This window comes from Bombina bombina, chromosome 6, assembly GCF_027579735.1.
Source record: "Bombina bombina isolate aBomBom1 chromosome 6, aBomBom1.pri, whole genome shotgun sequence".
Taxonomy (NCBI): Eukaryota; Metazoa; Chordata; class Amphibia; order Anura; family Bombinatoridae; genus Bombina; species Bombina bombina.
The window spans coordinates 898,358,215-898,370,792 of record NC_069504.1 but is presented as its reverse complement, the minus strand read 5'-3'; the positions used below and the strand labels follow the sequence as shown (position 1 = coordinate 898,370,792).

General features: G+C 36.6%; 1 protein-coding gene across 3 annotated transcripts in view; it reads right to left on the bottom strand.

Annotated features, from left to right (window-relative positions):
* Nucleotides 1-12,578, bottom strand: part of ITGA11 (integrin subunit alpha 11) — a 245,237-nt gene that overhangs the window by 172,702 nt on the left and 59,957 nt on the right. For 2 of the 3 annotated variants that reach the window (XM_053718501.1, XM_053718502.1), the window contains exons 4-8: nucleotides 10,506-10,597; nucleotides 9,952-10,066; nucleotides 9,508-9,635; nucleotides 6,883-7,031; nucleotides 4,881-5,025 (exon numbers count right to left, since the gene is read on the bottom strand). In XM_053718501.1, coding sequence (XP_053574476.1) covers nucleotides 4,881-5,025; nucleotides 6,883-7,031; nucleotides 9,508-9,635; nucleotides 9,952-10,066; nucleotides 10,506-10,597 — 629 coding nt within the window. The remainder of the gene's footprint in view (nucleotides 1-4,880; nucleotides 5,026-6,882; nucleotides 7,032-9,507; nucleotides 9,636-9,951; nucleotides 10,067-10,505; nucleotides 10,598-12,578) is intronic. The other variant, XM_053718503.1, reaches the window with a different exon arrangement.

The window sequence follows — 12,578 nt, the reverse complement described above, 5'->3', positions numbered from 1 at the left end:
GAAGTTGGAAACAAACCTAAAATAACCTTCAGAAAAAATAGGAATTTAAAATCCTTTCTAGCACCTAGCAAGTTACGTAACAAGATAGATTGTACTAAAAATACTACGGGTGGGGGGCTGTGTAATTGGTTATCGGCTGCAAGGGGTACCTTCAAATGTCATAAACAAAATTGCTTAATGTGCACCCATGTTAAAAGGGGTGACACCTTTTTTAATTTTGATGGGTCTGAACAATTTAATATGCAATATAGATGCAATTGCCAGACAGTATATTCTGTCTATTTACTGTCATGCAAATGTAATCTGATTTACATAGGGCGCACCAAAAGGAAAACTAGTAAAAGGTTTAGTTAGCACCTTTATAACATTAGGACCAAATTTGATAAACATAGTGTGCCTGTACATTTTAGTAATTGTCATGGCAGTAGTGTGGATGGTCTACATATTCAGATCATAGACTGGATACCTCCAGGAGTTGCTAACAGATTATTAAAATTAAGGCAGAAGGAGACAGAATGGATCTATAGGCTAAAAAGCCTTGCCCCATTAGGTCTCAATATTGATTTAGACTTCCAGGCATTTGCATAGTATGTATATATATATTTTCTTTTTAAAAAGCTGAGTTTTGATGTTTAAATTTTGTATTTTTTTTATTTTTTTTATATTCTAATGTTGGTAATCTTATGTTTATAGATCTTGTGTATCCACTTCATGAACTAATTCATTTATTCAGGATCAGGTGGTTTATATCCAATGACATCCTCTCAGCCTTATAGTAATATTTTTTAAAGTATTGAATTGAATATTTTATTTGAAGTTTCACTTGAGTTGCTACTTAGTGTATGTCCATATTATTCTTTTGCTATGAAGTATGCTTTTAAACATATATTAATTTTTATATATTACATTTTTATATGTATTATTTATAAAGTATGTATATTTTATTGTATGAATATTTTTTATTTTAATGTCTATTATATAACTATTTACATTTGCAGGATCAATTTTGTGTGTTATTTTATCATGGTTCTATTGATAGGTTTGTTGCGAGGAAAGAAGGTTCCGTGAATGTTTTTAAATTTTTAGGATTCTCCAAGTGGCGCTAATTGCCTGATTAACATAGGCGTCGCTACAGGGGGGCATGAGGGGCAATTGCCCCCCCAAGAATATTCTTTGCCCCCCTGAAGAAATCTCCTTCATCTGCCTGTTGCGCCCGCCACCCTAACAGTTAACTTTTAAATCAGAGCATTGCCGTGGATTACCATGGCAATGCTCTGAAACATTTGCTGCTAATCAGGAAAGAAAGAGCTGTCTGCAGGCAGACAAGCTACATATCCCACATGACCACCAGGGTTCAGGACTCCCCCCTCCCTGGTATAAGGTAGACTAGTGGTGGATCCAGGGGGAGGGCAACAGGCAATTGCCCCTCCCAACAGCTAGGACTGTGTGTGCATGGTGTAAGCAGAGGCAGCCCTAGCGTTAGGCAAAATAGGTGGTTGTCTAAGGCTGCATATAAGCACCGCAACAACAGCACTACTAGTAAAAAAAGGCACTAAGATTGCGCAGCTGTCAGATGTTTAAACATTTGTATTTAATTTTTGCACATGATCATCATGGTCTATACCGGGTGACAGATTTTATAAAGAAAGATGTGGGCGGGGATGAGCCATTGGAGGCAGAGCTATAGCAGCCTTGATTCAGGACCTTAGTGACAACGGAACTGCAGAGGTCAGGTAACATTCAATATATTTTGTGCTAAATCCAATTGGTGCGTCACTATCAACACTTGAAGGAGGCAAGTGGGAGGAATTTCTCACGAGCAGGGTGTACTCTGTATCTGCTCTCTGCTGCTGGCTTCCCTGCTGGTGTAGTGCCTGTGCCACTGCCAGCCCATGCCTTACAGACTCTACTATCTGCTTTAGCGAGGTAACAGAAAGCAAGCAGCCTAATAAAAACCTCAGTGCAGTGAAAATTAAATAATACCTAGCTAGACTCTAGACATTCTGGCCTAAATGTCTTTCCAAAACTGATTTTTGTCATTTGAAAGTTTTTTAATGCATTGCTCCGTGTTTGCACTAAGTAAGAAATCAGGGGGAGGAGTTTCCCCCTAGGAGTCTGGAGAGTGTGCTCTATCTGCACTCTGCTGCTGGCTTCCTGGGTTTGCAACAGCCTTTCATACTCTTCTGCCTGCTTCAGTAATTCATTTTTAGTGCTGTGTGCATGTAAGGCTTATCTGATGCAGTCCTAAAAAAGTACCATATATTCTTACAATTAATCTTCTTTTATTTTGTTGTTTATGTGCTCAAATATCTTTTCAAAATATTACATTTCATTAAGCAGTCATACTATACTATCATGTAGGGTTTTTTTCTTTGAAGATTATATATATATATATATATATATATATATATATATATATATATATATATAAGTATGTGTATAAATATATGCATTTTTTGTGCAGGGATTATATACACTTACCAATTAGTCAGGAGGATTACTACAAAGTAATTTGTAAATGTATGCATCTGTGTAAAAACACTATATACACTACACCCCCTATACCCCCGATACAGCTCCTATCCCCTTACTACAGCCTCTATCCCCCCTACAGCCCTTATACCCCCAATACAGCTTCTATCCCCTTACTACAGCCCATAAAGCCTCTATAGCCCACTACAGCCCCTATACCCCCAATACCGCTGCTATCCCCTTACTACAGCCCATAAAGCCTCTATAGCCCACTACAGCCCCTATACCCCCCACTACAGCCCCTATACCCCAATACAGCTCCTATCTCCTTACTACAGCCCTTATTATCCCCGCCACTACAGCCCTTATTATCCCTGCCACTACAGCCCTTATCCCTGCCACTACAGCCCTTACACTACTGTATTTATGGATTGATGCAATTTATTTGCACATGATGTATATTGCATAGATGTTTTAGTTTGGATTGGATGCCAGAGGCTATATAGTTGTATTGTATAGTATTTGTGGCACTATTGTGTAATGTCTATATGTATTATTAGTTTGTCAAAGTCTTTTTAAATAAGTCTTGCTCTATTAGTGATTGAGGGATTATATTTTTTAGGAATTAGATGTATTATGGCATTATGTAAGACTGCTAGAATTTACACTGAGTTTTATCTTCTATTCTATTGTATATTTTATCAATCGCTACTGCATTTCTGATCGGAGGCCAACTATGTTTCATTGTCTTGACACTGTACAGTGACAAAGTTGAATCTAAATCTAAGGTTGGCTGTTTGTGTGTCTGAGTGTGTGTCCCTGAGTGTGTATGTGTCTGAGTAAGTCTTTGAATGTGCCTGTCTGTGTCTCTGAATGTGCCTGATTGTGTGTTTGTGCCCGTTTGTGTGTGTGTGTGCCTAATTTTCATTTTGAAGTAGGAAGTGGCTGGCTGTGTAAAGTTGGTACATGGTACTTAGTATTAGTTACACACACACAAACACACACACACCAACAAACACTCAAGGTCTGTTCATTGGTCTTCATTAGTGACATATTTAATATAGGGAATTATTTACAGAGCCCCGGTGTTTGCTGAAATTCCTTTAAACTATAAAGAAAATCTTTTGAGAGTTTTCCTCTCTTTCTCAGGTCTGAAGCAATACCTGAGGAAGAAAGGAAAACTCTTGAAAGCTTGTCTTTTAAAAGGGACATGAAACCCACATTTTTTCTTTCATGATTTAGAAAGAGAATGCAATTTTAAACATCTTTCTAATTTACTTCTATTATCTCATTTGTTTTATTCTCTTGATATTCTTTGCTGAAAAGGATATCTAGATATGCTCAGTAGCTGCTGATTGGTTGCTGCACATAGAAGCCTCGTGTGATTGGCTCACCCATGTGCATTGCTTTTTTACTTCAACTAAGGATATCTAAAAAATGAAGCAAAATAAATAATAGAAGTAAATTATAATGTTTTTTAAATTTGTATTCTCTATCTGAATCATGAAAGAAAGATTTTGGGTTTAGGGGCCCTTTAAGTATTAGGTTAGTAGAATTAAAAGGTATCATTGCATACCACATTACTCTTTTTTTTTAGAATCTAATTTATTTATATATATATATATATATATATACACATATATATATATATACAACTACATTTTATAATGATTTAGTGGTGAAAATTATTAGTGCCCCCCCAGTTTTGACTGTGGTATCTTATGTGCCCCCCCTATATATTGTTCCTAGAGTCGCCACTGCTGATTAATATGGACCTTTAAAAGGGACTCTTTTCTTGCTGGGATCATTTACTCTTGAAAAAGCCGGTGTGTGTAAACCGGCGAAACGCGTTGAGTCTTTTTGATCCTGTTGGGCATCCGTAGGTGAAAGAGAGTGATGTCAGGCGGAGTTCCTTTGGCGTGTTCAGCTTGCAGGTGTCGATTGCCCGGGCGGTTTAAACAGACGCCGGAAGTAACAGCCTGCTGTAAGACGCTACTCTTGAACCAGGAGTGTCCTGAGTTTTATTTGGAACTGTTATGATATTATCCTGAGGGCTTTTTATTGCCTTACTTCTTGTAAGTGTGTATTTATGTGTGTGTCCATTTGGATTGCAATAAATACTTTCTTGAGTCGAGTTGCGCTGTCCCTTTTTGTCTTCATAGCATATGAACCTTATAGGTTTAGCTTTCAACTAAGAATACCAAGATAACAAAGCAAAATTGGTGATAAAAGTAAATTGGAAAGTTGTTTAAAATTGCATGCCCTATCTGAATCATGAAAGTTTTTTTTTTTTTACCTTGACTGTCCCTTAAATATATTGAAGTATAGAATTAGATTACAAATTAATTATACAAGGTTTCTCTCTTCCTAAGAGACTTATATTTATAAGTGTTTAGGAGACTACTCACTGCCACTGCATAGCGCGTTATATTGTCCTTCTCGCAAGTCTCTATCACTCTCTCCAGGTCAGGGCTATCATGGGACTCTCCATCAGTAATAACGATCATCACCTTCTTAGCTCCCTTCCTCGCCCCATGCTGGAAAGCTTCTGTGCTGTAAAGAGACAATAAGACATCGTAATACATGGATACCAAGATAATGCATCAGGTTATGAGTTTCACTAAAAACGGAGATGCTTTTTAATTTCCATTGTTATTTTATTGTGAGTATTAAAAGCTTGAAAAAACATTTTTAAAGGCTACAATGTCTGACTAACTGGCGCAAATATTCTCAATGAAAAGACTACACTATACCTAGGTCAATATAAGTCAATGTGACACATACATTGAAACACAGTTAAATTGAGTGGAACACTTATCATATAAGAGATACTTTTTAAAACATTTTTCATGCCTGGTAAGGGTAACCATTCACAATGTTGTAGTTGTGTGTTTGGCAACCCCAGTCTTTTCATGTCAAGTTAAGTGTGCTGAGATCTTGCAACTAATGCCATCCAGGTGTGAGAATGCTGTGAGAGTCTTGATTTAAGTTAAGATATTGGGGTTAGTACTATAGTTAGTATTCAGGATTATGACTAGGGATGCCAGAAAGATCTTTGATTAATTGTGAAACCCTTTACCCAATGCATTGCATTTCTCTCTGTCACACAGAGAGGTAAAAGTTATATCAAAGCTGCATTGGGGTAATATCTCTAAACAGAATCTGTGGCATTAAATCAGGAACAATAGGGCTTACTCTTTCTTTCTACTAATTCAAATATAGTACGTAATCCCTTTACAACATTTCTTCAACTAAGTGCGAGTCTTACAGAAACCCCACATAAACTTCACAATACAACTCAAGTTAAGTGTATATTTTGTTACTGCGTCAAAGTGCAAAGCTCTCCTGCATCTATTCTATATCCTGTAGCAGGAATGGTAAAAAAGTTATTTTAAAATTAATATTATTTCTGGCCACTTTGAAATGGCTCCCAAGCTCCAGCCACTGATGACACCACAACCTGTGCTGCATAGTTGAATTCAATAGACTGCCAATGCTATTCAGGAGAGTGCCTAGATGCAGCCCTGATTGTGATATCAGTGGACGGATTTTGGCAGCCATTTTAAAGTAAACATGTGAGATTCGTTTAGTTCCAAATCTAAATTCGAACGAATTTGCAAAATTCAGAGATTCGAATCGATTCGAATTTCCGAATTACCATAGCAACAAAGCTAAACGAATCCGAATGCATTTGTAACAAATAAATCCAAATTAGTTTGGATGTATTCAAATGCATTCGAATGGCCATGGACTAATCACAATTCAGTATAACAATTACATTTAGTCAGATAGAACAGTGAAATAATTCCGTTTGTGTAACTTGGAACCATCTGAATCAACATAACACATGCCGAACTTCCGAATTTCCGAATCGATCCGAAACGAAATTAGAAAAAAATCTGAATCGGTCCGGAATGAACCGAAACAAATTTTTCCGATGTGCACATGTCTATTTCAAAGTGACCAGAAACAATATTAATTTTAAAATAACTTTTTTATCATTCCTGCTGCATGATATAGAATAGGTGCAGGAGGCTATATGCAGTTTAATCTAAGGTAAGTCTTTAAAATGACTAAGGTGTAATCTGTCCCTTAAACATAATATACAGAAAACATGTTCTCTCACTCTCTGTCTTTCATGCTCTCTCATTTTTAGTTTCTAATTGTCAAAAACTTGCCGGCATGAAGAGAAACCATCAGCTTATTTTACTGAGCACTATATATATATAAGTGTCTCTATTTCACATAAAAAATATTGGTGGACTTCCCTTAATGAGATACACAGATCTTAAGGTAAAAATTGTCTCCCTGATGGGCCTCTTATACTAATGATACATCTTCTAGAATCTTGACAAACTAGAGAGTTTTAGAGAATCGGGCCCTTAGATGCACAAACTCGTGCTGCCTCACCATGCTTTCTCAATGCCAAGTGCAGTACGTGTTTCGGTTCCTCCTCTCTGCTCAATACCTTTTGCAGCCTCTACCACCTCACTCACAGAACGAAAATTATTGAGATGAAATTCATGGACCACATCTTCTCCATATTGCAATACTCCAACCTGTTGGTTGATGGAAAATTTCAGGTACAGCAATGACCGTGAAGGAAGGGAGGTAGGTAACTCTAGAGAGGACAGATCTCAATGAACATAAGTAAATATTCAGTAACACACTTTCTAAAAAACAGCGCTAACAGTACCCTGAATAAATTTTATTAAAAACCAATATCAATTGCCACTATCTTTATTAAAAGTTCAATACATAATCTTTATTGAACGATAGCCTTTTACTGCAAATGCTTGATCACACTTAATGAGATAGACACCCCCACATAAAAATTATGTATGTATATTGTTGGGTTTTGTAATATAAGTCTGTGTTACCTTAATGTCTCAGGGAGTATGGTAGAAAATTCTTTTCGATCTGCGGAAACTTCTTTTTGTTCCTCTTCGTTCTCCTCTCCTCTGTGGTCTTGTAAGTGTGGCGCTGCTGCTCGATTCACTGAACACTAAGGAGTGTATCAGACTGGAAAAGAACTGCAAACACAAAAGAAGAGAGAGCGCAGCCACGACTCACGGTAAAAGTTTTTAATATATCCTTACTTCGCAAACAAACATATTGCACTTACAAACGTTTCAATAAAAACAGGCGTCTCTTGGTTTACTTTAATCGTCCGTTACTGTGGTATGGTTGATCTGTCCTTTTTCGCTGTATGCGTTCACTCTTTGGCGTCCCTCGAGTTACGCTCCTTCCAATTGCTTTTTTATTTGTAGCGGTGCTTTTTTGACTAACTTTTCTGTGCCGTCTACGCGTTTCTTCCGTCTTCTGCGGACTTTCTCAAGACTCTTTGGCAGTGTATGAAATGTTCGCGGGGATCCACGATTTAAAAGTCCGTTACTCCTCCCCTCTCCAATGACGTGGCCCAATTGGCTCTTTAGAAATTTCTACGCCCACTTGCACAGTTCATCGGGCAATTGTGTGAAAGAAAGGTAACAATGTTATTAACTACCTATTTCGTATATGTCATCTCCTTACATTTACCTCACGCATATGACGCGCTACAGTGTACCTTTTACATATAAGTTAAAAATAAACCATAAAACATATCAAGATAAATGGCATACGTATGAAACACTTCTACAACTTAATGTTCTACATTAGTGTCTACATTAAACCTATTTAAAACTATTTTAAACTATTAAAAACAGCAGCATGAAATTCCCTAATAATTTACCTATGTACCTATGTACCTATACTCGATGTTTGAATATTTAAAATCTAATGTATGTTTAAAATCTAATGTATAAACCCTAGCTCTCATATCGGTTCTACTTATGTGCAGCTTCTATTCTTGAAAAGGTTACTTGATCTATCTTATAACATAAAGGCTTGAAGATCCAAGTCAATATTTAACCCCTTTGGAGCCAGACTTTCTAATATGTGAATCCATTTCGTTTCCTTCTTTCTTAATATAGTTAATCTTTGATGTGGATTCGAATCTATGGGAACTATTTCTAAAATGCTAATCTTTAGACTGGTGGGATCTTGTCTGTGATGGGTTCTAAAGTGTTCAGATACACTGTGGGTTTTTAACCCCATCTCAATGTTGTTTATGTGTTCGTAACACCTCCTTTTTATTTTTCTCTTTGTTCTCCCTACATAGATCCCCCCACATTTACAGGTGAGACCATAAACTACAAGAATAGAAGCTGCACATAAGTAGAACCGATATGAGAGCTAGGGTTTATACATTAGATTTTAAACATACATTAGATTTTAAATATTCAAACATTGAGTATAGGTACATAGGTACATAGGTAAATTATTAGGGAATTTCATGCTGCTGTTTTTAATAGTTTAAAATAGTTTTAAATAGGTTTAATGTAGACACTAATGTAGAACATTAAGTTGTAGAAGTGTTTCATACGTATGCCATTTATCTTGATATGTTTTATGGTTTATTTTTAACTTATATGTAAAAGGTACACTGTAGCGCGTCATATGCGTGAGGTAAATGTAAGGAGATGACATATACGAAATAGGTAGTTAATAACATTGTTACCTTTCTTTCACACAATTGCCCGATGAACTGTGCAAGTGGGCGTAGAAATTTCTAAAGAGCCAATTGGGCCACGTCATTGGAGAGGGGAGGAGTAACGGACTTTTAAATCGTGGATCCCCGCGAACATTTCATACACTGCCAAAGAGTCTTGAGAAAGTCCGCAGAAGACGGAAGAAACGCGTAGACGGCACAGAAAAGTTAGTCAAAAAAGCACCGCTACAAATAAAAAAGCAATTGGAAGGAGCGTAACTCGAGGGACGCCAAAGAGTGAACGCATACAGCGAAAAAGGACAGATCAACCATACCACAGTAACGGACGATTAAAGTAAACCAAGAGACGCCTGTTTTTATTGAAACGTTTGTAAGTGCAATATGTTTGTTTGCAAAGTAAGGATATATTAAAAACTTTTACCGTGAGTCGTGGCTGCGCTCTCTCTTCTTTTGTGTTTGCAAATATTCAGTACTCTTATTATTACCTGTATCTGCCCAGGGGCGATGTAGAATTTCTGCAGAATACTTATAAGGAAACTTTGTACCTCCGCCCAGGGGTAGATGCTGTTGGAACCATCTAACACAATAACAATATCCATGAAAGTTGGACACCCTAGAAGGGGTAAGTAAAAATAGGAAAGGTAAACAAACTATAAGCAGCTTCATTCACCAGGAAATATAAAATATCAGACTATCCTTTGAAAAAAATAAAAATAAGGAGCCATAATGTGAGCGGTCCATTCCTTTTATGAATAGCTACATACATGTGACTAGACTAAACATATCAGGTTTTTTTATCTTGGATTTAAAAATCTACTAGGATTTTGATTCTACTGTTAAGAAAGTGGATTTCAAAAGATAACAACAATCCTATTCTTTTGTCAGTGGATGTTGGTGAGAAAGCTAGATCTGGTCTACTTTTCTCATACTCTGCAAAGCGGGAGCCACGATTCTGGAGAAGCGGAAGTTGGAGTTGACTCTGGAGCACATTCCCGTTGTATAATAAGAACTTCCACACTCATGAGACCACAGAGGGCTGCAAGCCTGGAAGAGAAAGCATTGTCACAAAGAGTAAAATTGCAGATATAAAAAAGATTAAAGAGACAATGTACCTAGGCAAGAAATGGATAAGATTTCATTGTATTTAAAGTTCCTGCTGGAACACCCATTCATATCTCTATTCAAGCCCCTACTGAGTGGTTGATTTCTGAAGCTGCCTCTTATTCACATAGCTTTTACACAGTGTATACTGCAGTATTCAAATTTTCAGTATAGGTGGTGGTTTTAATGCGCAAAGCAGATGGAGACGTAAAGCATCACAAAGCAGCAAAGACTTAGGAAAACATACGTAAAAAGCTAATTTGAGAAAATTCTGTGATGGAATAAAAAGCAGAGTAGCCAAATAAAGAATAAGATTAATAGTTTAAGTAAAGGACAGTAAGTAAATGGAAATTAAGCTAACATTGGGATAAGATTGCCTCACCACAAAACTATTGTCCTTGGGGTTTGTGACTAAACTCATTCCCAGACGCATGTTATCCTTGCGCTCCGACACATTAGATAGTGTCACCCTGCCTGAGAAATATCCAGTTACTATCAAGACAAGTTTGAGAACAAGCAAAGTGTCTTAAAGGGACTTTAAATTTAACATAGATAGATATGTATATAGATGTATAGATATTTATAGCATATATAATTAGTTAAGCACTGTATTGCAAATCAGTATTGCATCTGAACTGAATTTTGTTTTTTAAATCACTTAATACTGTCAGTTTACAAGGTTATGCAATCAAGAGCAGTCCAGATATACACCCATTTAAAAGCTTGGTGGAATCCAGAGCCATTGGCTATGGCTAATTTGGGACATATGTAAATGACCTTGTGCACTGAAATAAGCAATCACTGTGTTGATTGTTGCAGGGCCTTCATACAATGTATTTAATATTTGCACTAGTGTCATTTTAATTTACACTATTCTCATTCAAAATGAGATTTTTCTCTGTAAGTACATCATAGCTTTGTGCTGGAGGGGTGTCACAATCCATTGTACTAGTTTTTAAAAATATCAAGATGAAATATATGGGTTAGTAATAGACACAATTTTGAAATTGCAGTATTTTGTAATATTGTGAGAATAACAAATATATTTAGAGGTTGCAAAATCAATGGTATTTAAAAAGCAAACAAAAAAACAACAACATTATTGTCTTATACATTTGAACGATTGAGCTGGGCTATTGTGGGTATACAGTGCATATGTGTATAATGTAGTGTATATACACTATATTGGAAAAAACAGAAACAAAGTGCACAAAATAGCGTATCAACGATGCAGGAAAGTGTGAAGATAACAATGAAGCGACTCCTACTCACATTTACTAAACACCTACAGTAAGGTGATCGTACACGGGCTGGATCCTCTGAGCTGACCAGCACGCTCACAGATGGCAACCAGACCTCACTCGCCACTGATCCTCTGAAGTGACAAGCACATATGCTATCAGCTACCAGGACCTCACCGGACTTTGATCAAACCCTCTCAGGATTAGCCGAAGCGACCAGGGCACGCAAGGAAACACAATGGTTTAGGCGTCAGAGGAATCTTAAGTTTATTTTGTTGCAAATGAAACTTTAAAGGGACACTGAACCAAATTTTTTTTTCTTTCGTGATTCAGATAGAGCATGCCATTTTAAGCAACTTTCTAATTTACTCCTATTATCAAATTTTCTTCATTCTCTTGGTATCTTTATTTGAAATGCAAGAATGTAAGTTTAGATGCCGGCCCATTTTTGGTGAACAACCTGGGTTGTTCTTGCTGATTGGTGGATAAATTCATCCACCAATAAAAAAGTGCTGTCCAGAGTTCTGAAAAAAACAAAAACTTAGATGTCTTCTTTTTCAAATAAAGATAGCAAGAAAATGAAGAAAAATTGATAATAGGAGTCTTCTTTTTCAAATAAAGATAGCAAGAAAATGAAGAAAAATTGATAATAGGAGTAAATTAGAAAGTTGCTTAAAATTGCATGCTCTATCTGAATCACGAAAGAAAAAAAATTTGGGTTCAGTGTCCCTTTAATAAAATGACTTGCAATAGGTCTAAAAGTTTAAAACAATGTGCAACTTGTTTCTTGGCCTTTGTATAGTGGCCGTTTCATCAGGCAAATCAGGATCGGTGTTGAGTGAAGTCTGGTTGCCATCTGTGAGTGCGCTGGTCAGCTCTGAGGATCCAACCCGTGTACGATCACCTTACTATAGGTGTTCTGTAAATGTGAGTAGGAGTCGCTTCATTGTTACCTTCACACTTACCTGTTCTAGATTTGTTTGTATCGAGCCGAGTACTCGTACATAAGGAGCAGCTGTAGCGATTGTGAGAAGATATTTTCCACCATTATTTTGGAAAATGAACTTGAACTGGTTATAACTTAAGGACTTTACTTATGTAAATTTATATCTGGTAATCACTGTTTATATAATTTATCAATTTTTATTTTAATCTTTCTGTTTTTGATATCATTATTTTTTGGGTATCACTATAGGTTATTATTTATAATAGTT